The sequence below is a fragment of the Octopus bimaculoides genome, chromosome 8 (genome assembly GCF_046866305.1).
Source record: "Octopus bimaculoides isolate indiv1 chromosome 8, ASM4686630v1, whole genome shotgun sequence".
NCBI classification, from domain to species: Eukaryota; Metazoa; Mollusca; class Cephalopoda; order Octopoda; family Octopodidae; genus Octopus; species Octopus bimaculoides.
Window position 1 is genome coordinate 43,344,354 of NC_142935.1, and position 26,787 is coordinate 43,371,140.

Sequence of the window (26,787 nt, forward strand, 5' to 3'; positions counted from 1 at the left end):
AAAGAAGAGACAAAGGTGATAAAGAGCACAGCTGTTTATGAAGCTGACAATCACCAAACACCTCAATGACCAACAGCAGGGGATGCATTGTATGCGGGGGGGGGGGGGGGGGCTAGTCTTGGGTGAATTGTAAATGTAATACCGATATCATTTGGATAATCATCATTATCATCATCGTCGTTTAACGTCCACTTTCCATGCTGGTATGGGTTGGACGGTTTGACTGAGGACTGGCAAGCCAGAAGGCTGTACCAGGTTCCAATCTGATTATGTTGAGAAAAGGTTTAAATTTTGGAAAAATTTTGTTAGTTAATTGTTGAACTTACTTCCTAGCTGTCCACTTACATTTTTAGAAAGTAACTGACCATCATCTCAATAAATTCCTATATTAATAGTGTGGAATTTATTGTTAACTGAGCTGAAAGTATATGTTCCAAAAAAGGTTGAAAATCCTGTGAAATCACTCACATGTATTCTTAGATCAAAGAAATCTGTATTAACTACATAAGTCCTACTACTGTAAAATGCTGATTTACATCATGCAAAGGAATGTGTGAACAAAGCACAAGCCACCATCATGCCACAAGTTTACCACTGCTGTCGATCTCTGTCCATCAGTTCATACGAGGTCATCCTGTTTCTGCCGACATGGCACTCTCCTCTCGTCACCACTTCTCAACTGATCACAGGTGACAGGACCCTGTACAAGTGTGCGTGTGTGTATTTATGTATTATTTCTGTCATTGTGCTGCACACCCTCAATGGTTTCAGCCAGGTTAGTAACAAAAGGGTTAAGAATGAAGAGTTCAATTCCCATATCTGGTATTAGTTCGAAATGCAAAAAATAAATAAAAAATAAATTCATTCTAAAATATAGATTCAATTATATTGAAATTATTTATTGAGTTACAGCAGATAATTAACTTTTCAAAGTTTTCTCATTTAAAGATAATTATTTTTCTTTAGTTTCAACAGAACAAAATATCCTTATTCATTTATGTATGTCATGTTTATTTCCATTCACGGATTTGACGATCCACTACAAACTGACCGCGAGGCTCTTTAACATTTGGAGGCAGTAAAGCAAGATAGACTGGAGTGTCAGCACCTAACAAAGAGATGCAGATAAAAAGATGAAAATAATGACACAATAACACACGGAAAAAGATAAAAGTAATAACACAGGTATAAATATGTGGTTAAGATGTCAGCTTTGTGAATTCAATTCCAGTGTATAGCAGTCTGTGCAAATATATTCTGCTTTAGCTTTAGATTACCATACATGCATGCATAGATACATACATATGTGCACGTGAGTATGTATGTGTGTGTAGCAGTAGTAGAATCAATAGAAGAAAAAAATAGAGTGAACTAGCTGTGCAGAGTGGAAAAATCAAACGTTTCGGACAGTCCTTCTTCAGAGGAAAAGTTGAAAGGAGAGAAATTAATGAGAGATGACAGACTTTTAAATACTCAAAGTTTTGCAAAAGAAATCTGGCTGAAGCTGATAAGGAATGCAGGACTGCATGAGCTTCATACGCGAACAAGAAGTGGTAGGAGTGTATGGAGGAAGAAGAAAGGGATGAGGTGATGCAAGCAAATTTGAGAGTGAGATGAAGAGAAAAGATAAGGAGAGAGGGGAGTTGAAAGATAAGAAAAGGTTCAAGGAATTAAGAGATGTAGGAGTAGAAAGGAAACATTTTAATCTGTCAGTGATATGGTGCTTAGTTCTATTATGAATCGTCGTCCCCTCTGTTTTCTTAAGAATAAGAATCTATAAAGTGTAGCCATGCTGCACACTGATAAGTAAGTGATGGAATAGCTTGTAGTGTTAAAATGTGTGGCGACAGACTGACTAGGTGTGCATTGTAGTAAGATTTGAATATGCTCCAAAAAGTGATCAGCAAGGTATCGGCCTGTTTCCCCACGGTAAATGCTGCCACATAGTTTGCACAAAATGTAATATATAAGGTTAGACAATGCGCAACAGTTCTAAGTAATATGATGTGTCTTAGACCAAGTGATGGTTGTAGTATTGTTAATGAAGGGGCAGGTGTTGCATCATCAGTGAACACATTTAACAGCATCTGGTAGTGTGGGGCTGGGTGCTGTTGAGCCTTTAAGGTTTCTCAGATTCTTATCTTTTTTAAAGGTGAAGGAGGGTAGTGCAAGAAAGATAAAGTGGTTCAAGGGGCAGAGAGTTGGGGATGAGTTTATCTTTCAATGGGAGGATGGATAGATGGATGGCGAAAGAGTGGAATATGATTTGTGGGTGTGTGTAAAGACGGTAGGAGAGAGCTGATGCACTCGGTGGCCTAGGCCCAGCAGAGTACTGGGTCCACAACTAATTAAAAGTATTCTTGATTCAGGGAGAATTGTCACATTGTTTGGCATTGGGATTCAAAGTCTGAATCAGTGATGCAGAACTGGTGAAGGTGAAGAGTAGTGGAGATAGGAGTATGAATCATAAGTATGTAGTGGACAGAACACGACTGAATCTCAAACAACAACATTGAGAACAATGTTTGTAGCAGCTGGCCACGGAAGATCAAATCTAGCAGCATAAGCTGCAGTGGTTTGGTCACATCTGCAGGATGTGCACCAGAAGATTACCACACCAACTCTCATGGCAACAGTGACCTATGCACTGGAGAATCCAGTGCAATGCATCAAAGAAGACACGAGCAAAACAAACTGAGGAAGACCTAAGTTGAAGCACGTCATGCTCGAGCATGCCAAGGTCAGCACCATGTATTGGAAAGCATGGAATAACATTATCACCAGAGTCCATCATCCAGTAGCACCCACACTGTATTAATTATGCGGACAGACTTACTCTCTGGTCCAGGATTAAATAATAATAAGAAGAACGTAGTGGACAGAAGAGGGAAAGAGCTGGATATTTTTATGGTGATGGAGTATCAGATACAGTGGAAGTAAATTCCGAGACAAAGTGGAAGGTGTTGATGAGAAAGATAAAATTGTTGAGGTGTTGTCTGGTAAATGTCAACATCGCAGTCATCAATATAACAACCATACAACTCTGTGATGGATCCAATGAACTGAGCAAAGATTTGTTCTTCAATATAACTGACAAAGTGGTTAGCACAACTGGTAAAAACTCTGCTGTCTCTCATTCATTTCTCTCCTTCCAGCTTTTCCTCTGAAGAAGAACTGTGTCTGAAATGTTAGATTTTCCTCTCCTCACGGCAAGTTCATTATACTCTTTTCATTGACTTTACTACATAATAATATAAGTCTTGCTCGCACAGAAAAACACCAGCCTCATTGGAGTCTGTTTGAATATATGTATGCATACCATCGTATTTGGTAGTGTATAAGATATGAGGAAATGATGTCTGGTGCAGGGCACACTTGTCTAGGTATGCTGTATACAATCACAGTTGTGTGTGCTTTAGTTTGTGTTTTTACAGCCAGTTAATGTGTATGTAGAGAGGCTTGTGTGTATAGTAGTATATGTATGTATAAGCTTACTTGTATTGACAGCAAGTACATGTGTGTGTGAGCATATGTGTGTGTGTTGAATTATGGAAGCTTTTATATTTGGTTTGTGTGACAGAAAAGAGCAGAGGTGTGGGATTAGAAAATCTAAAATATTTAATTTTAGGTGATCAAATACTTAGATAGAGATTTTTACCTTCCTCAATAGTTTTGTATCCTAGGTAACGAGTCATATCAGTGGCAACATAACCAGGACAGCACTAAAAAAAGAGAAGACAAATTATTAATGACAAATCATCATCATCATCATTATTATTTTCATGTGAGGGCACATGGCTTAGTGGTTAGGGTGTTGCACTCATGATTGCTAGGTTGTGATTTCAATTCCTAGATTGGGCGGTACATTGTGTTCTTGAGCAAAAACACTTCATCTCACTTTGCTCTGCAATCACTTCGACACCTGATGCATGGTACACTGTGCACCTGTTCAGATACCATCAATTTGATGGAGAGTGTGAGCTAATGTACGGCATATACATTTGATCACTATAAACAAACTGGTTGTGCACTGGGGTTGACGTAACTGACTAACCCCAACCCTAAAAATTTCAAGCCTTATGTTTATGGTAGAAAAGATTACCATTATCATTAAAATTGTGAGTTGAAAGGATCATTAGCACATCAAAGTCCTTATCACGTTCGACATGAGCTGCAATGTGCACGTTGTCTGTTTATTCAGTTTCAACATGTTATTCTGCACATGCCGAACTGTACCATTACGCAGAATACATTCATCCATTAGCTCATACTTATACAATCACTTACACACCGAGATACAATACATCACTGAGTGTTTCCATACATTCACACACACACTCACACGCAGACACGTACACACATACACGCACATATATAAAATATATGTACATATATTCAGATGCACACACGCATACATATACTAGACCCTTATGATTTGACGGGCAACATTTTTTTATGTAGTGTTTTTGGTACCGAAACACTTTCAGACTTCGTATACTTGTATATTTTGTGGTTGGACCATATACTCACCTACATATCAATAAACACATTCACATCTATACATAGACGCTTATACATTTATCTACTCATTTCCATGTACATAGTTATATTGCTGAACGCTCCATCATAAATACACATTCCTATACATACGTGTATAGTAATGAAAATCTAATGAATAAGCATGATGAGAAAATTTCAAGATGTAACCACCGTGCCAAATATGCATTTTCTAGATGGAAAAGTGTATAAATTATAATTATTATTATTCTATCTCACTAAACCCATTTTTGACCGCCTTCTCTGTTTTGTGCGATTGTGCATCCATAGATTTCTACCACACACACACACACATGTAATGTAAAAGTTCAAACAGGGAATTATTCCATTCAGTATCATATCTATTATAGAGATTATGTAACAAATTATACTTTATACTTCTTGCTTCTGGTGTCTTCTGCCTTTATATTAGAAATGTGTACCTGTGAATTTACTTTAAGTGAAAAAAAAAAAAAATCGCATGCAACAGATAAGTCGTCTTAATAACATATTGAGTTGGCAACTAAGTTCCAGCCGTTTATTTAAATTTTGGAATTTATTGCGTTTTTAAATTTTGGAATCTATTTTTATCGAGAATTCTATTTTTGAATCATTTTGGAATCTATTTTGTTTTTTTTTTCTAATTAATTTTAGTTAATTTCTTTTTATTTTCAGATCATTAAAATGGAATGTGAAGTTAAGAAAAACAAGCATTTTCGATACCTGCTTTTTGCTTTTAATCAAGGTTCTAAGGCCGCAGAAGCTGCTCGCAACATTTGTGCTGAAAAAAACCGCTCGTGATTGGTATGCCAAGTTCAAAAATGGAAATTTTGACCTCAAAGACACAACTCGTTCTAGCCGTCCAGTTGGGTTCAATGAAGAGCGATTAAACGGATTTTTGCACGAAAATTCTCGTCAAACGACAAGGGAACTGGCAGAGAAAATGGAATGCTCCCACACTGCTATAGATAAGCATCTTCACTCAATGGGAAAGGTTCAGAAGTGTGAGGCATGGGTTCTGCATGCTTTAAGTGACAACAAAAATCAACGAGCCACAATCTCCGCTGGTTTGCTTGGTCGTCACTGCTCAACTCATGGACACAAGCAACGATTTCTTTACCGAATCGTTACCGGCAACACCGCGCATGGAACAAGATCTTCATCCGTGTAAAACGATGTGCGTATGGTGGGACTGGGAAGGGATTATCCATTACGAATTGCTTGAACGGAACCAAACGGTTAACATGGAACTCTATGTTCAACAGATGGAACGACTCGACACGGTTATTCAAGAAAAAAGACCTAATCGGCAGCATGGAGTTCTTCTGCAGCACAACAACTCCCGCCCTCATATTGCCAATATGACCAAGGAAGCCATTCAAACGCATGGCTGGGAAGTGCTGCCACACTCACCGGATACTATTCAAGAAAAGTGGTCCCAGTGCGCGCACTCACGCATCCGCGCTAGCTAGTTGTGACTAGTCGGTCCTACGACTACCTAGCGCGAGTGCGCGTCTTGCGCAAAACATGTATGAGGGTTTTTTCTAAACAAAGTAAATAAGGTAATCTTCAAGTTTAGGGGGTAAAAAAAGTAAATAAAAATATTCAAGGGAAATAACTGAACGACTTACCATTATTATCCGTTTTCTTTTAGCTGTATATAAATAAATCACATACGAGACCAGGCCTATCTAGGGAGCTTTCTGGTAACTGTAGCGGCTACTGGCATGAAGTTGAAGGAAATCAGATTCAGACATCTCCTGTACTGCAGTACTCTTGTAGAGAATGATACTGACAGGCATCAGAAAAAGGTTTGGGTTCCTCCCAGAAGACCTGAGTGCCAGCTGGCTATTGCCTTTACCCCAAGTTTCGCCTGTTCTGGCTGGAGCAGTATAATAACAGCCAGGTTAGCAGAGCAACAAATACCATGGAGACCATTGTAGCGACAATCCTAATGAAAACCAATGAGGAAGGCAGCAGCGCCACCAGCAATGAGGATGAGGAAGATGATTTCTTCAGCAATATCACTCAGTTCCATGAGAGCAGGAGCCACAAGTCACTGAAGTCCAAGGTGCAGAACTTGGTGAAAACCTGGCTGGAGGCTGCCTCGAAGGAGGTCTTGACTGAAGTTGCCTTTTTGGGTAAGCAGGTCTTCATCGACCTGCTCACCAAATACAACACTACCATCCCATCCAGTGCTGCAGTTTAGCACCTATTCTCTATAGGCAAAGATATTTTGAGGGCCAAGAAAGTCACCCTGTCAAATGGTAACTTTGTGAGGCTGATGTTTATGAAGGGCAACCAGCATGACATCAAGGCGATGGAGAAGGCCCAGCTAGATTAGTACACCTTGATCATTATCTGATCTTGGCATGGCACCTATACTTTGATTCATTTAATACTTTTTTGTACAGTAAATAAAGTATATGTTGACTGGAAAACTAATGTTCAATTTCATTTGTTCATTTAATTATTTGCATACACATTGATCATCATCTAATCTTGGCATGCTATACCTTTTGGAAAACGCTTTGTCTAAGCTACAACATGAAAATTTCAGCTCTTTAGGCCTGTTTTTAAGGGTTTTAGAGCCAAAAAATCAATCCAAAGCTAAATTCATATGATAAAAGTTAGTGGTTATCAGTTAGTGTTAGTTTCCGCTAATCTTTTTACCCGTTTAGTGATTTAGCATTTGCAAAGCTCACTTTTTTAGTTAGTGTATTAGTGGTTAGTGAAGCTATCTTTTTGGTTAGTTGTGTCTAATATTTTAAAATGCTAATATTTTAAAATTGATAATAAATAAATGAAATAAAATAATTGATAATTACTGCATTGACAACAATGTCTTCTTTGCCTTCACTGTCAAGAACTTTCTGCTGAATTATGGACATGGTAGTTACTCCAATCTTAGAAACACCGTATATAGTATGAAAAAATGAAGGCCAACCCTTTGCTTTATAATCGCCATTTTTCATATCACTGAAGTAAAATTAAAAATATATACATATATAAATAAATAAGTCAACAAATTAAGTGTATAATAAGATGCTCTGGTGATATAATTGTTTAGCCCCAACTCATCTTGATCGAACTAACCTATCTATAACCAAAGGAATTTAAGCTATGATCGCTGAGGTTTTTTTTTTCCATGGGATAGTACTTTCCAATGTATCCCCTTTTTAAGTCAACAAGTTTTGATATGAAACACATTTAGCTGTTATTTCTTGAAAAGCGACCAACCACAGATGCTTTCCCATTAGCAGTAGTGTATTACAATATTTATTGTATTATAATGTCTATTATATAATGTTCAGCAAATAGGTTGTGCCGAACATTGTAATAGGTCAAATTTATAAAATGCTTTATTCACAATCTGTTTCCCCCTCCCCCCTTCTGCTCCTTCCCCTTCTCCCACAACAGCATTGTCATTGAAACATTTATTTCACGACGTCCAATGCAAAGCCAATAATATCACCAACACAATCATTTTTACATGTGCTTTTCATGCTGGCATGAGTGGAACAGGTTGTCACTGTTCGAGTTAATTCTTTTTTAGAGGTATAGCCCTCCTAGATGTGGTCATGAGTGGCATGCCTCACTTGTTTGTTTCATTTTGGTAGAATTGTTTTGATTGCATATTGTTCTTAATATCTACTATTTTACAGAATGAACTGGCTGCATTTTATTGTGGTACCAGCACTAGAGATATTATCATGTCATTAATGAGATAAGAAAAAGGGGCCCACTCGAACCTATCTTAGACCCCAATCATTCGTTAACCCTTTTAGTAAATGTTTTTTATTGTGGAACCAGTTGAAGTGTGGTTAGCTTGTATTGGGATCTTCACTGTTCTGTGTTGTCTATGTTCAACTAGGGCCGCATGACAAATAAATTAGATATAAAAGATGGCATTTGTGGAAAATAATCTAGAGTGAGAAGGAGATAGAGAGCAAGAGTTTGGAGAAGGAAACAGGATTAGAGCAAAACTGTAGAAGAGCAGGGAGTCAGTGCCAGGAGAAATAATGAAGAGTGATAATAATGACAGAAGGGAATGGGAAAGAGACACTGATAGCAGCTCCACATTTGCAAGTAATGGAGTGAGGGATAGTTGTAAGAATAGTAGTAAAAGAGAATGATGAACATCAGTGATACATGACATGGAGGAGAAGTAGCAGCAGCTAGCAGTATTTTCTATCTGCTGAGTCTGGAGGGGTAGTGCCTTTGGGATTCACAGATTCTCCTATATTAGGGGGATTAATGCCTATAAGTTCCTCTTAAACCTATAAACCAACAAATATAAGCAAAGAAGGTATTCGAGAAGGCCAACATTCCTTGAAGGATGAACTGGGCATAGTGATTAGTGCAGTCTTTGGAGATTTAAAAACAAAAGAATGATGAGATCAGAAAAGACAAGTTGGGCAGAATGGATGAGTAAAGGGAGCATGAAGCTTGCAAACTCCAAGAAGCAGGGGCTATTAAAGTAGTGGTACAAAAGGCAAGTGAGGAGACAGTGTAACTGGGGAGTATTTTAAGCCATTCAGATGGGTGGAACTCTTCTGATGGGATCTAGGATGTTTGTATGTACAGCAGCAATGCCATTCAAGATGTTAGAGAAATAACTATTGAGATGTAAGACAATTGATTCTTGCAGGATACGTAAGAGTTAGTTTCAGCATAGACTGTTACAGAAGGTTTCCACTGTACATGCAAATAAACCGTAGTTGCTAACATGGAATTGGCATGACACAAGACTGGTTTTACTGAGGCCAATGAAACAATTGTTTTGTTGTGTCAACAAAACAATTGTTTCATTGACCTCAGTAAACCAAACAATAAAGCAATTAGTTAACCCAGTTCTGTAAAGTTCTTTTTTTTTATATACATATAATGAAAATAGTAGGTATAATATTGCACATAGAAAGTTACCCTCTGAGGAACAAGTTCGGGCAAGGTTTTTGTGGAAGACCAGCAGTCGCCCATGCATACCGGCCTCCCCTCTCCATGCCAACGATGTTATCCAAGAGATACAACTTGGTACCAGTAACGTTGAAACTCATTTCTACAACTGAGTGAACTGAAGCAATGTAAAATAAAATGTCAAGCTTAAGAACACAACACACAGCCTGATCTGGGAATAAAACTCACTACCTCTAACCACTGAGTCATGAACCCTCACCAATGAATGAGTAGTATTTTAAAAAATATAAATCACACATCTACACATAGAAGCTATCTCTTTTTATCACTATTGGTACAGGAACAGCATGGGATGGGCATTAAAATAACGTAAACTTGAACCTTGTATTATAAAATTGCTTTAAAATTTTGGCACAAGGCCAGCAATTTTAGGAGAGCAGGTAAGTCGATTGCATTGATTACAGTGCTTAAGTGGTACTTATTTTATCAATGCCAAAAGGATGAAAGGCCAAGTCGACCTTGGTGGAATTTAAACTCAGAAACGTAACTTTGTATTATGATATTAACTTACATGTATTCAAAAGATATATCCATGATGAAATTATACTTACGTTACGAACTGAGCCATCAAATTTACCAGCTGAGGCATAGTCAAGGCATTAGAAGTGAATTTTTCTCTCAGGTCTTTTGAACATCTCTGAAGTGCCATTTCACCGGAGTCACTGGAAACGTTAACCACCCTAGAGCATAAAACACAAATATATTTGACTGTTTTGTAGCCTGTCAGATAAATAAAATGATTTCTGTATTGTTGGACATTCCTATTGCAAACAACAGATGATATGTTTATAGTGATCAAATACTTGTGCTGGACATTAGCGCACTCCCTCCATCAAATCGATATTGCTTGTTCAGGCGCACAGTACGTCAGATGTCAAAGTGATTACAGACCAAATTGAGAGTACTAGGCTTGGCCTACATAACTGGAACTTATTTACAGCTTGATGAACTGGAGCAACGTGAAATGAAGTGTTTCACCCAAGAATAAAACTGAACGCTCGGTCCAGAAATTGAAACGACGATCTTGTGATCATGAAAGCAATACTTATACAACTAGGCCACGTGCCTTCACCATGTATTCCTTCAATACATGTGTATATGTGTGTGTGTGCGCGCGCTTGTATCTTATTGTGTATATGTGAGTCTAAGTTTAGTGAGCATGAAAGAAAAGTGACAGGTAAGAAGAAACAATTAAGGTGTTAGAAAATCACCTGGCATCTATATTCATAGACATTTTGATAATAATGTTTCTCTTGTATGCCTCCTCCTATTTTTGTGTACATTAATTCCTCCCACTCACATTCGCTAATCACCTCCATGATGGTGAATTCTATCATCTTTTATCCATCTCTGAGGATTTCACATTAAGTTTTGATTATGTTATTTGCTTTACGTAATTAATAATGAAACGTACATAAGATGGTGTAACTAAATATCCTATAAACAACCTTTCTGGTTTTATTTTGTGTATATATATATATATATATATATATATATATATATATATATATATATATATATATATATATATATATATATATACAGGGGTTGGACAAAATAATGGAAACACCTAGCATCATAGCATCATAATTTTGAAATATCTATAAAACCGTCAAAAGCTTATTTATTTTAATATTTTTTTGATTAATTATTAGTGTTGCATAATATGTTTTGCTAAACTTGGTGTTTCTTTTCAGATATCATGAGGAAAAGGTAATTAAAATTCATTGAAATGACAGATCTAGCGGACTTTCAAAGTGATCAAATTGTTGGTGCTCGTATGGCAGGCGCTAGCATAACGAAAACACCCGAAATGTTTGGTGTATCAAGAAGTACTGTCTCAAAAGTAATGACAGCCTTTGAGAAAGAGGGAAAAAACCTCCTCGTCGAAACAAAACTCCGGAAGAAAACGAAAACTTTCAAATAGAGACCATCGGACTCTTATGCGAATTGTTAGAAAAGATCACAAAAGTACAGCTCCCAGAATTACTGCAGAGCTTAATGACCACCTTGAGAACCCAGTTTTCACAAAAACTGTCCGCCAGGAGCTGCACAAAGTCGGATTTCACAGGAGGGCTGCCATCAGAAAACCACTACTTTCAAAAACAAACGCTGCAAAGCATTTAGAGTGAACGAAACGTCGAGTTAGAATTGAGGCAGCTGATGAATAATTCCAAGTGGCTTTCTGTTTTCCTGTGTGTTCGTTCCATTGTCTGTAGTTCATTGTTCTAACGTCCTGTACCCTGATATGCATCTATATACACATGTAGATAAAAGTATATACATATATGTGTGTATACATGCATATATATTTTTTGTATTATATATATAATCTGTAGATATAATACGTGACAATTATTCGGTAGCCATGATAAAACTCCGAGTCTCAGATGTCGGGGCGGAAACCCACGCCGGCATTTTTTCCGTTATCGGGCCATCGAAAAAAAAAAATGCTATGAAAATGACCGTTAAACAAAGGTGCTTGTAAAGACATGAACATGACATACATAGGGGAGGCATCTAGGAGCATTGCGGAAAGACTAAATGAACATTTGAGACAATATGACGACAAAAAACAGTCCGCCATACTCTACCAACATCCAAAGGACCAACATGGAGGCAACTTGGGTCAACTTGACATCCACATTTTATCCAAGCACCCAAAGGACTCAACCCTCAGACAAATACAGGAGTAAGTCCTCATAGGTGAAAAATCCCCAGTACTAAATAGGAAACATACGTAGTAGGCATTAATACCCCTATACTCACAGTTTATATTTATATACAGGTAGAATTGTTAGTAGGCTGTTATGTAGATGTGTGTGTGTGTGTGTGTGTGTGTGCATGTATGTATGTATATCTACATGTATGTAGGCAAATGGATATGAAAGTAAACAGATAGACATACAGACGGATAGGTACATAGGTAATATGAACACGCAAGCACACATTGACACACACATACACAAATGAAGACTGAAACACATGACCATATACGCACACACTTCACTTCACACAAGGACACGTATAGAGACATACATCCAGACATATGGAGATACACATCCATACATACAGACACAGTACATAATCACAAAAAGCCATATATATACACACATACATAGATATATACATACGTATACACACATATATAAATGCACACACACACACACTTACATGCATGCATACATACATACTTACATGCATATGCGCACACACTGACCCACACACATGCGCACAAACAAACAAAAAGAACGCAGCCTGTATAACGGACAGAGTCAGCAACTATGGAAAAGGTTGCAAGTCGCAACGGAAAATTTTAGGAAAATAAATAAGTAAATGAGTGGAAACTTTACCAGTGAGTGTGTTAAATCATAAGGCACGACAAAGAATGACTCTTCCCAGACACAACAATAAATGTATATATATATATATATATATATACTTCACTTCACTCCTACTTCTCTTCACTCTCACTTCTCTTCACCCCTACTCTTTCTCTCCTCTCTCTTACTCTCCCCTCTCTCACTCTTACTCTCTACACTCTTACTCTCTCACCCTTACTCTCTTACTCTCTCTCACTCTCTTCTCTGTTTCCCTCTCTCTCACTCTCTTCTCTTTCACTCTCTTTCTCTTCCTCTCTTTCTCCCCCCCCTCTCTTACATCCACCTTCCCCTTCCCCCGTCATAGTCAAACCCCCCCCCCCCTCATAAGCTCATCCCACCACACCCCAATACACTCCTACTCTACCTTCCCACTCCACCCCATCCAATTCCTTACACCCACCTCCCACCCCTACCCACATACCCCTACCTGTACCCCCACCCTCAGCCTAACTCACACTCCACCCATGCCTTCCCCACCTCCCAACACCCTCACATCACATCACATCACACCAACACCCTCACATCACACCACGCACACACTACAACTGACCAACTCCTTTCTCCCCTCCCCATTTTCACACATACATACGTCAAGATCACCAGCAGTCTATCTCTCACACACACAGAGCCCCTCGTTCTTCGATCACCGTTCTTTCTCCCCCTTTGTTATCTCCCCCTTTGTTATCTCCCCCTTTTCTTAGCTCTCCTGTGTAAAATTTCTAACTTCCGGTCAGCCATTACTATGATTGACCGTTGACTGAACACTATTCAATTTTTTTTCTCCGTGTTTTTCTCCTTGTCTCCGTATTCTTTCTGTTGAAGAGCGTAGCTCGAAACGTTAAAGACTTTCCGTATTCCCGAGCGTCATACTAATACATCCTTTTGTTGTTTACACCACCTGTCCTCGTCTGTTGTTGTTTTTTCGTACATTCTCCCATATATATATATATATATATATATATATATATATATGGGAGAATATACAAAAAATAACAACAGACGAGGACAGGTGGTGTAAATAACAAAAGTATATATTAGTATGACGCTCGGGAATACGGAAAGTCTTTGACGTTTCGAGCTACGCTCTTCAACAGAAAGAATACGGAGACAAGGAGAAAAACACGGAGAAAAAAAATTGAATAGTGTTCAGTCAACGGTCAATCATAATAATGGCCGATCATAACAATGACTGACCGGAAGTTAGAAATTCTTATTTCAGGAGAGCTAAGAGAGGGGGAGATAACAAACGGTGATCGGGAACGAGGGGCTGTGTGTGGGAGGTAGACTGCTGGTGATCTTGACGTATGTAGTGTGAAAATGGGGGAAGGGAGAAAGGAAGAAAGTAGTTGGTCAGTTGTAGTGTGTGCGTGGTGTGATGCGAGGGTATTGGTGTGGTGTGCGTGGTGTGATGCAAGGGTATTGGTGTGGTGTGATGTGAGGGTGTTGGGAGGTGGGGAAGGCATGGGTGGAGTGTGGGGTAGAGGTAGGGGTATGTGGGTAGGGTGGGGTATGTGGGTAGGGGTGGGTGGTGGGTGTAAGGAATTGGATGGGGTGGAGTGGGAAGGTAGAGTAGGAGTGTGTTGGGGTGTGGTGGGATGAGCTTATGAGGGGGTGTTGACGAGGAGGGAGAAGGGGAAGGTGGATGTAAGAGAGGGGGAAGATGGGTATGGGAGGGGAGAGGAAGAGAGGAGAGAGGGTGGGTATAAGAGAGGGAAGGGGGATTGAGAGAGGGGGAAGGTGGGTATGGGGGGAGAAAGAGAGGAAGAGAAAGAGAGTGAGAGAGAGGGAAGAGGGGTATGGGGGGGAAGAAGAAAGGAAGAGAAAAAGAGTGAGAGAGAGGGGAAGAGAGTGAGAGAGTAAGGGTGAGAGAGTGAGAGAGTAAGAGTGTAGAGAGTAGGAGAGTAAGAGTGTAGAGAGTAAGAGTGAGAGAGGGGGGAGTACGGGAGAGGGGGGAGGGGGGAGTACGAGAGAAGAGAGTGAGAGAGAGTAAGAGAGAGGAGAGAAAGAGTAGGAGTGAGAGAAGTGGGAGTGGAGAGAAGTATGAAGAGAGGTACAAAGAAGTAGGAGTCGGAGCAGGAGGTGGGGGAGGGGAGAGATGGGTGGTAGGAGGGAGGGTGGGGGAGAGAGACAGGAGGAGGGGGTTAGATGAAGAGTGGAGGGGAGTTGAGCCCATGTGGCGCAAAGGAGCGAAGATAGAAGATTAATCCCTGTTCACGGCGCAAACGGGAGTCCGGATGGCCCCTGTGCATGGACAATCCAAACACAGACAGGTGTTGCCGCAAGGAGTGGCCGGCAGAACGGAAGTGGCGTGACACCGGGGTGTCATTGCCGACGTTGATATCTCGGAGGTGTTCCGCGAATCGGTCGGCCAGGCGCCGCCCCGTTTGTCCGATGTACAGGGATTGGCAGAGAGAGCAGGAGAGGCAATATATGATGTTGGTAGACGTGCAGGTGAAGGAGTCGGTGATGCGATAGGGTCGGTGATGGGTGCTGGTGAGGAGGGTGGTGTTGGAGAGGTAAGGGCAAGTGCGGCAGCGTGGACGGGAGCAGGGGAAAGAGCCAGGTTGGGAGGTTGGGTTGGGGAAGAAGCTGTGGACCAAGAGGTCCCGTAGGTTGTGGGCTCGTTTGAAGGAGGGGAGGGGTCGATTAGGGAAGATGTGGGAGGTGGAGGGGTCGGACTGGAGGCGCCGAAAAGCTCGGAGAATGGAGCGTTGGAGGGGTAGGGTGGTGGGATGGTAGGTGAGGGGAAAAGGGAGGCGGGAAACGGCAGGGCGGGTTCGGGGGGAGAGAGCAGATGCACGGTCCACAGAACGTGCTCTGGCAAATATATATATATATATATATATATATATATATAGGGTGCGAGGAGTATTTGAGAACAGTTTTGGTATACAATAAAACAACTATATTTCAGCTTAAATACATATGTATTTGAATAAATATTTGTGCAATTAGTCTTGATAATGATTTTTTAAGCAAATTATTCTATGAAACCACCTTCGGTTTCAATGACTGCTTCAATGCGGGACCGAAACCGCTGGCATGCTGACATTATATGGTCTTTATTCATTTTAGACATCACCTGGGCTATGGCGCCCTCCAGTGAAACTATGGTATTATGAGGATGACGATTAGTCTCCATTTCAACAGTGCTCCACATGTAGTAGTCCATGGGGTTCAAATCTGGCGAGTTTGGAGGCCACATATTAAAGATTGTCTGACAGCCATTCTTCGGTGGCGAGGGCTTTGTAAGAAGGTGCTGAGTCTTGTTGAAACACGTATGTCCTTTCACTGCATACTTCATCAGTCCAGGGCTTGATAACAGTTTCCAGTACCTCAATGTATCCAGCAGCATTAATTCTAAGACCCTGTGGAAAAATTCGCTATTCGCCACTCCTAAAACTATCACAGTTGCTGGAACTTTCGTGTGCATCATTCTGGATACTTCAGAAGGATCTGCACATTACAGTTGTCATTTCGTCTATTAGACTTTTGAACGTGGTCAAAGTTTTTTCATCAGAGAAAAACTAAACCATTTTTCATTTTGAACGGATGAAACGGTTTGTCTGTGACTTTACAGACAAGAATTGGCCTTTCCTCATTACATAAACTTGTATCGAATATCACACTGTACCATAAAATAGTTATATGCTGTCATCTTAATGTGACAGTCCCCTGAAGGGAATAATACTACCGTTGGTTAGGCCTAGGAAGCTACACCGCTTCCTGTCAGCCTTGACACATTTCTTGTGTCCTTATGTTTACAAGGGGGAGACAAGCACCTCCACCCAGCTAAGCCTGCATCCAGAGACAAGTTTCTGAGTCTTTGCTCGTCATCAGTTTCCCCCTTGTAAACATTAGGACACAGGAAATGTGCCAAGGCCGACAGGAAGCGGTGCAGCTTCCTAGGTCTAACCAACAGTAGTATTATTCCCTTCCGGGGACTGTCACATTAAGTTGACAGAATACAACTACTTAATCGTATCACTACTGCATAAATCTCTCTGAGAGATTTAGAAATGTATTATTTCTAAACAATGTACCATAGTTCTGATAGTTCACTCTGACTCCGAAGTTCTTTAGCAATGGACCTCATTGATCTTCTGGGGTTTTCATTGATAATGTTTTGAACATGTAGCATAAATTTCGGTGTCCTTTTAGTGTCCGAGGGTTGTGAATATATTTTTCCTTTTTTATATAGATGAAACGTTGCCATCACATGCCTCCAATTCCAATCGAACTTTGTGTACAAATGATCTTGCAACATTTAGAAAGTTGCTAATTTCTAAATCACTGTGGTTTGCATGTATAGCAACTATGATTGCATGTATTTTCATTTCTTGAGTTAACATGTCTTTAAAGGGTTATCTGAAAAAAAAAATGATGCATTAAATAATTTGAAGGTGTAATGAACAAAAAACAAAATGATAAGAATTTATAGAAAATAGTAAGAAATATATATAACCTACATTTAAAGAGACAGGGTATTAAAATTTGAGGTAGGGAAGAGATAAAGGTAGTCCGAAAAGAGGAGGTAGTTAGGTATGGGCTTAATTAGGGCAGTTAGAGGTATTCAGGCCGAAGAGATTTCATAAGTTGCAATGTTACCGGTACTCTTAGATATATGATTTTATAATTTCTAATGGGTATATAATTAGGAGACTTACTTATATAAAAGCCATTACAAATATACATAATATGATTAGTGGCGCAGGACATCATAGAACGGAAAAAAAATTGTTTAATCACCAAAAATATGATGAAGCCAGATTAACTAGGCCGGAGTTTTCATGGGAAAGTAAATACGTATAGAACACACATACCATAACATATAGCTTATAACATATTGAATTGATTAGAATTGAATTGATTTAAATACCACTGGCTATCTCTAACTGCTCTAATTAAGCCCATATCTACTACCCTCTCTTTTCGGGTTACCTTTATCTCTTCCCTACCTCAAATTTTAATGCCCTGTCTCTTTAAATGTAGGTTATATATATTTCTTATCATTTTCTATAAATTCTTATCCTTTTGTTTTCTTACTTTGCTATCTTTACCTATTCATCTCTTATCCCTTATAACTTGTTACCGTTCTTAAATAGAGATTTTTCAGCTACTTAGGTCTATGGTTATACTATATCAATATAAACGTATAAATATTTGTGCATGTGTGCACATAGATAAGTATATGTGTGTATCCGTACACATCTTTATTTTCTCTGATTCTTGGCTTATAATTAACATATAGTTAGCATGTTTATCTTTCCAGTATTCTATAAGTAAATGTCTTGAGCAGTATTTATAGAAACCACCTAGTAAGTAAATAATGAAGTACGTGAATCTTTCCTATTAATGTCGTTCTAGGAACGGTTATATACATATACAGAAACACACGGGTGCAGAAGATAGTAAACAATGAAAATAACTGGGTAGCGGAAATTATATTTCTTAATACTACGGGAAGAAAGTAAATAAGAAATTTGTACGGAAAAAATTTTTTTTTATGGGTTGAAGTGAAATTTGTCATTGAACCAAAAAGCTAGTATTGATGGAACCAGATAGAGAGATAGAGAGAGATGGATAGAGAGATACAGAGGTCACTGAAGTAAATATTTTTAAAACTTTCAAAGACATGAGTCTAATATAAAAAATAATATTTATTATTTTTTTTAATGACCAATGGATGTAAGGGATACAATCAATTTCTGAAAGTTACTTCGCAAAGAGTTACTTCAGTTCTCCACGTAACCCAGAAACGGGTGTTTTCTACCCCGGGAGGCCTGTTACTCATTATGTGAAAAGTTTTAAGAGTCTGAAACCACCTCTGGAACATAAGTAATGCATGTTCCCAGTTTGGAGAGAATCACTTGAAAAATACGGCCGTTATAGTTTTTTACACACACACACAGAATGAGATTTATATTATAGATAAATATATATGTGTGTGTGTGTATATACATATGTATGTATATATGTATATACATAGCGTATATATATGTGTATATATATGTATCTCTCTCTCTCTCTCTATATATATATATATATATATATATATATATATATATATATATATAATCTGTGTAACACTCAAACCTTGATTTCATTACAAAGGATACCTTTACAATACATGAATGTCAATACACATGATGTTTTAAATGTGACCCATGGCCAGCTTCCCTTCATTCTCTTCTTTTTTCACATCAGCAGCCCAGCTATCCGGTCGCAAAACAATTCCTCTCTCTTGCTATTTGCTGTCTTCTATATTATTCAGGATTCTTTCTAAGCGTTAGCCACCATTTCTGTCTTTTCGGCCCTGAGGCTGTATTTTGCCCGTTTCCTATCTATTACATCTTTGTCCATCGTCTTAAATTACATTTGTCTGTTTTGTTTATTCGTGGCCCTACATTCTCTACAATTTTCACAGGCACTGCCAATATGGGAAGTCCTTGGTCTTATCGCTATTGGTGCAAAACTGAGTATTACCTTTTGGTTGAAATCTGATGAAGAATTAGGAACCGTCAGTGCCTGTCTCGCGTCTGGTTATATACGTATACGTTTTTAACTGTCGTTGTTTATTTACTATGCGTTTCATATATATATATATATATATATATATATATATACATATATATATATATATATATATATATATATATATATATATATATAATATTATATATATATATATATAATATTATATATATATATATATATAATATTATATATATATATATATATAATATTATATATATATATATATATATATATATATATATATATATATATATATATAATATTATATATATATATATATATATATATATATAATATTATATATATATATATATATATATATATATATATATATATATAATATTATATATATATATATATATATATATATATATAATATTATATATATATATATATATATATATATATATATATATATGTATTTATTTTCTCCTAATTAATAAATAACTCGGACAAAATAAATTGGTTAATAGATACCAGGGTAGCAAAGATCACAAAATAACTGTGGTGTAACTCCTGTTTATGAGGTAGAAGCTCCTTGATATTTTGGGTATTTGAGTATATATAAATATATATATATATATATATATATATATATATATATATATATATATATATATATATATATATATATAATTAATCAGAGGACATACTAAGTATGTCTACCTGCTTGAAATAACAGCCAAAACCCGTTATTAAATCGCCCAAAAGTACACTGGTAATTACTACAGAAATCAAATGAAGGCAAACATGGTTAAGTCAATCAACGAGGAGGAGGAAGAGGAGGAGGAGGAGGAAGAGGAGGAGGAAGAGGAGGAGGAAGAGGAGACCCCCTTCGGTCATGAATGACCATGGGATCGCACCTAGAAAGTTACCCTCCCAGGCACAAGTCCGGGCAACGTTGTTTATGGAAGGCCAGCAGTCGCCCATGCATGCCAGCCTCCCCTCTCCACACCATTGATGTTATCCAAGGGAAGGGCAAAGGCCTATATAGCTTGGCAACAACGACGTCGCAACTCATTTCTACAGCTGAGTTAACTGGAGCAACGGGAAATAAAGTGTCTTGCTCAAGAACACAACACGCCGCCCGGTCCGGGAATCGAACTCACAACTTCACGATCGTAAGCTCGACGCTCTAACCACTGAGCCACGTTCCTTCACACACACACACACACACACACACACACACACACACACACACACACACACACACAAACAAACAAGCACACACAAATATATAAATATACACATATACACACACTTATAAATACCTGGCATGAGGACGCAACAGTGGAAAGATTTCTTGACAGACATTCAAAGTTGCAGTAAAGTTGCATCTTAATGTCTCCTCTGCTTGCTCACCAAGGGGCACTGTTGAATCGTCCTAAAAAAGAAATTATGCATAGTGTTAGTTAATATCCCCTCCTACTACTACTATTACTACTTCTACTGCTACTGCTGCTGCTGCTACGGTAACTGCTATTATTGGTGATGATGCTGATGATGATGCTATTGCTGTTGCCATCACCACCGCTACTACCATCACCGCAGCTGCTGTTGCTGTGGTTTACAATGAGCCGATGGCTGTAACAGAGCTCTTAAAATAATTAGAATATATCAAATTCTAATTTTATGGTGGAAAAAGACAAAAAGAGATAAAAAAAAAAACAAGCTTTTGTCTTTGGTCAATTATTTATACATATTTTATTTCATGGAGGCGCAATTGTCCAGTGGTTAGGGCAGCGAAATCGCGGTCGGAGGAACGCGGTTTCGATACCTAAACCGGGCGTTGTGTGTGTTTATTGAGCGAAAACACCCAAAAGCTGTACTCTTTCGCCCCAACTTTCTCTCACTCTTTCTTCCTGTTTCTTGAGTAACGCTGCGATGGACTGGCGTCCCGTCCAGATGGGGGGAACACATACACCATAGAAACCGGGAAACCGGGCCCATGAGCTTGGCTAGGCTTTGAAAGGGCGACGTTTATCGTTTTATTTTATTTCATAAGATTTCGCTAATTTACATAATATGATATGTTCATTATGATCAATTTGTAGACATGCTAACGATATAGCATACATATGTCCCTAAAACTTTCAGAGAAAATTTTATTGAAAATTATGAATTTTCGAAAATTCAGAGTTTTTATATTTTTCTGAGCCGATATCTTTATATTTTTATAACAAAGATACTAAATGAAGTAGAAATGAAAACACACCTGTAATATAAATGCAGTTGTTTTCAATACTCAAAATTTGCACAACGTAACAATTACAAAAGCAGCTTTGCTATTGTTGTAGGTCAGAATATATTGTAGGTTTTGAATATGAGACAACACCCCAGAAAAAAGTAAGTTGTCAAAATGACATGAATGTTTCTGCCTTCTTGCTTCACAATTTTGTAGAAATTTGACCTTGGGCTAAACACTAAAAACAACTAGAACTGGAAGATGTTTATTACCTGATAAAGAACAGCAGCATTATTAACGAGAATATCCACGCCTCCATAAGCTAATTTCAAATATTTTGCTAAAGCAGAAATACTTTCAGAGTCTGTGATGTCGAGTTGATGGAATTTAGGGTAACATCCTTCTTCGTTAAGTTTTGCAACAGCTACTTTACCACGTCCAATATGACGAGCTTGTAAAAATATGAAATACACTTGTATTAGATAGTTGTATTGATGAAAACTTAACACACTGTAGAAGAAAAATTTATAAATTCTATAATTTTAAATCAGTGGTTCTCAACCAGAGTCCCTATGGCTTTTGGGAGGTGGGGTCCAAATAACATTTTGTTGTTAGAATATGTCTGCAATAAATTGATTGTATTTCTACAATGCATGAAATACATTAACAATTTTTTATGCAACCCCTAAAAATATTTAGTTATAAAAATATAATAGGATTTTTTTAGACATCAAATGGCTATGAGGGACCACTCGAGTAAAGCTGGAATCAAAGGGGTACACATGTAAGAAATAGTTGAGAACCAATGGTTTAGATTCAAGGAGCTCTGATTACGATGAAGAAAAAGATACAAGATAGTAACGATATGAACAACACCAAAACTATTAAGGTATGTTATATACATGGATTGTATTTTGAGGGTATGATCAATTGGTGGTTAATACTTGATTGGCACATGGTTTGTTCTTTTTGTTTTTGTTTTTCTCGGCTTTCTGTATAGAAAGCCCTTAAACAGTTTGGCTCCCACATGTGTAGCAGTTCGGTCGTCTGACATGAATACTGAATGTTACGGAGTTCCTATTTGCACCCTCTACAGGACTCTAGTATAGCCTTGTAGTATTGCAGAAGTCATGAGAACTTGTATGTCCATGATGATTTCACTAAATCGTACATCACAAAATGTTACGTCCACACTGGTCACATTCCCATGAAGGTGACAACTAGCGAGGTCCCCATCATCACTGATGTCTCCTGTGTTCCTCCTTTACAAATACTGCTAGACCAGATTATGAGTAGGTCTGTAATGTATTATTAAATAATTATAATCTAATTTAGGCACAAGACCTATAAGCTTGGAATGGAGAAGAGCCGATTATATCTATCCCAGTTGTTCTCTGGTACTTCATTTTGCTGACATGATCCTGGAGAGGTGGAAGACAAACTGAAGGATTTCAATCAGAACAGAAAGATCCAGAACAAATACTACAAGGCATTTTGACCAACAGTGTGATGAGTCTGCCGTGGTGCTACCAACCTCAATAATAATAATGATTTCAAATTTTCCACACGGGTAGCAATTTTTTGGGGGGTGGAGGAACGAGCCGATTACATCGACCTCAGTGTTCAACTGCTAGTTATTTTATTGACCCTGAAAGGATGAAAAGTAAAGTCGACCTTGGTGGGATTTGAACTCAGATCGGAGCAACGGGCAAAATACTGCAAAGCATTTTGTCCAGCCTGCTAACGATTCTGTCGGTTCACCACCTTAATACTAATATAGACCAGATATAGTTGTCAAAGATCATGAAGAAAAAAAATGGTTTCTAATTGATATATCAATACCAGCAGATGACAACGTTTCCCTAAAAGAAATGGAAAAACTTTCAAAATGCAAAGACCTGGAAATAGAAGTAACTCGAATATGGAATCTAAAAACAGAAACAATTCCTATCATAGTAGGTGCCTTAGGTATAATAAAAAAATATTCAGACAAATACATAACAAAAACACCAGGACTTACAAATATATATAATATACAGAAAATTGCACTACTGGGTACTGCACACATTCTACGCAAAACACTTTCAATACAGTAACCATAAGAGCATCACAGCATACCACAGCACATACCCAAGGCACACAGAGCTGCGCTCTGTAGTGAAGTGAAAGCACGTTATAAAAATAAAACTACTGGAGGAGGAGGAGGAGGAGGAGGAGGAGGAGGAGGAGGAGGAGGAGGAGGGTGGTGGTGGTGGTGGTCTTGGTGGTGGTGATGATGATGATGATGATGATGATGATAGTTGTGGTGGTAGTAAAACAATAACAATAAGTACGTCTAAGTAAAATAACAAACTTACCTGTTGCTATCACATCTCCTTTGAAATTCCTACACAGATTTCTGACAATGGCATAGCCAATCCCTTTGTTACTTCCTGTTACCTGATGAGGAGGTAAATTGAAAAATTATTAAATGCTCAAAATCGTTGTGTTAAGTATAAATTTTATTACTATTAAACACATCTGCAGAGATGGAAGCATAGTTACAATGCTTCCGTACACTGTGTCGTTGTATCGACATGAGAAATTGTTGAAGTGGCGGAGGGGTAAATATAACTGATAGAGCTCCAGATTATAAACATTATCATGTATTGTGTCCATTGTGTGGGGGGGGGGGGGCGAGAGAGAGAGAGAGAGAGAAAGAAAGAGAGAGAGAGAGAGAGAGAGAGAGAGAGAGAGAAAGAGAGAGAGAGAGAGAGAAAGAAAGAGAGAGAGAGAAAGAAAGAGAGAGAGAGAGAGAGAGAGAGAGATGATCGTAAAGACTGCAATAAAGTTTAAAAACTATGCACTCACTAACAAAAAGTGAAACAGAAATGCCTTATAGTGAGTCAAGCAGGTTGAAGCAAAAGCAGTCGATTGAGAAAATCGTTAGAGCATCGAAGAAATATGCTGCAGTAATTGCTCTGGCTCTTTGATCCCAAGTTTTCCGCCCTTCCAGGATCGATAAATAAGCGTTGATGGTGGATGGATGTAAGCAAAAGAGTGAAGGAAGAGAGTGGCTGAAAAAGTTAAAGGGTGCAAGACGTTCTTTATTATGTAGATCCATTCACGAGTGTTTAAAAGTCGTATTCTAGATTATGCTAGTGCATAAACAATGTCAAGTTCATTTTACTTATCTTTTAATCTTTCATTTGTTTCCATCATTGTACTGCAGGGCATTGCCTAGAAGGTTTAGTCTAGTGGTTTTCAACTGGAGTCTATATGGCCCCTGAGGGTCCATATAAGATTTTTGAGGATCCACGTAATAAAAGAGTAAATTGGGGATCCACAATAATATTTTAAGGTCACCAGACAAATTTTGCTTTTGATGTATGTATTACAAGAAACAGCTAGGGTCGTTTCTCAAGCATTTTACATAGTTCAACCTAAACAAGTTAATGTGTGAAACAACAAAATAAGAATTATTGAAAGGAGTTTCTATAAAACTAGTTTTAAACATTGAATGGCTATGGGGGTCAACCAGAATAGTAATCACAGGGGTCCATAGATAAAAAAAAGATGGTTGAGAACTCCTAGTTCAGTCGACCAGATCAACTCCAGTACATATTTTAAAGCTTGGTGCTTATTCTATCGGTCTCATTGACCAAACTGCTAAGTTAAAGAGAATGTTAAGGAGCACTCCGTCGGTTACGACGACGAGGGTCCCAGCTGATACGATCAACAGAACAGCCTGCTCATGAAATTAACGTGCAAGTGACTGAGCAATCCACAGACAGGTGTACCCCTAACGTAGTTCTCAGGGAGACTCAGCGTGACAAGGCCGGCCCTTTGAAATGCAGGTACTACTCATTTTTGCCAGCTGAGTGGACTAGAGCAACTTGAAATAAAGTGTCTTTCTCAAGGACACAACGCATTGCCGGGAATCGAACTCACGACCTTATGATCGTGAGCCGAATGCCCTAACCACTGAGCCACGCGCCTTCACTGAATGTTAACAAATCTATGGTTGTCAAGTGGTAGCTAGGACAAACACAAATACACATACATACAACGGGCTTCCACGTAATTTATTTCTACCCAGTTCGTTCACAAGACACGGGTTAGCTCGGGGCAATAGTAGAAGACACTTGCTCAAGGTGCCACGCAGTGGGACTGAACCCAAAACAACGTGGCTACAAAGCGAGCTTCTTAACCACGCAATCATGCAGCCATATCTATGCCTGCAGAGAGTTCTTAGCATAAATTTTTATGCATGTCATCTTGTGTATATTTTTAAAAAATGATCTAAAAATACATCAATTCTATTTAAATGAATATATATGTGTATGAAATGAAAAAAAAAAAAAAAAAACTTATCGTTGCGCTTATGTGAAATAATGTTATCAGGTGACTTACCACTGCTACTTGTACCATTCTGAACGCTTCGAGTAGTGTTCTATTAGTTCAGTTTAGTCTAATTTATCGAAGAATTATATATATGTACATACCAGGTTTTGTTGGCTGTAGTTTTTGCGTAGGTGGGTGAGAAGACCTAGATATAGTATTGCTGGGAAGTGACCTGCTTCACGAGCAGTAATTCATTTCCCGCCATTATCAGCTCACTGTTTTCTTTCTTTCTTTCTTTCTTTTTTTCTTTCTTTTCTTCTTTCTTTCTTTCTCGTCACACAGCAGTAGTCTGTGACTCTAGATACACTAATGCCCGGATGAAATACACTGATGGGGTTGGGGTGTGTGGGTATACTCCTTGCTGAGAAATGGGTTAATAAGGTAATCGAGGTAGTCAGAGTTTGTAATAGAATACTCAAGCTTAGACTAGTGCTGCAACTTGGATTAGCAACCATTATCTCGGCTTATGCCCCTCAACCAGGGCTACCTGATGAACAGAAGACCGATTTTATGACACCCTTTTGCAGACTACTCGTCGACGAATGACAGGGACCTTCTCTTTGTAGATAGTGACTTCAACGGACATGTTGGACAACATCCAGGGAGCTTCCATGATGGCTACAGACTTGGTTCCCGCAATGAGGAGGGAACCAGGCTGCTGGAGTTCTGTGATGCAAATGATCTTATGATCTGTAATACTAACTTTAAGAAACCTGCCAGTCAACTACCAGTCTGGTGGACACACTAGTCAGATTGACTACATTTTTGCCAGGAAACGGGAAAGAT

At 38.5% G+C, this 26,787-nt stretch overlaps 1 protein-coding gene across 1 annotated transcript; it reads right to left on the minus strand.

Annotated features, from left to right (window-relative positions):
* Nucleotides 1–864: 864 nt before the first annotated feature.
* LOC106869223 (carbonyl reductase [NADPH] 3) lies at nt 865–26,145 on the minus strand. The gene is made up of 8 exons (XM_089356387.1): nt 26,011–26,145; nt 23,976–24,057; nt 21,891–22,069; nt 20,705–20,817; nt 10,065–10,193; nt 7,365–7,515; nt 3,659–3,722; nt 865–1,108 (listed from the first exon to the last, which is right to left on the minus strand). Exons 1-8 carry the CDS (start codon nt 26,026–26,028, stop codon nt 1,011–1,013), a joined length of 834 nt encoding a protein of 277 aa, XP_089212513.1. The 5' UTR covers nt 26,029–26,145; the 3' UTR covers nt 865–1,010.
* Between the last annotated feature and the right edge of the window lie 642 nt (nt 26,146–26,787).

Coding starts and splice junctions, on each gene's coding strand:
- LOC106869223 (XM_089356387.1), bottom strand. Junction 20,818..21,890: donor ATGCTGCTGTTCTTTATCAG/GTAATAAACATC, acceptor TTTCTTTTTTAG/GACGATTCAACAGTGCCCCT. Junction 3,723..7,364: donor AAGACATTGTTGTCAATGCA/GTAATTATCAAT, acceptor CTCTTTTTTTAG/TGCTGTCCTGGTTATGTTGC.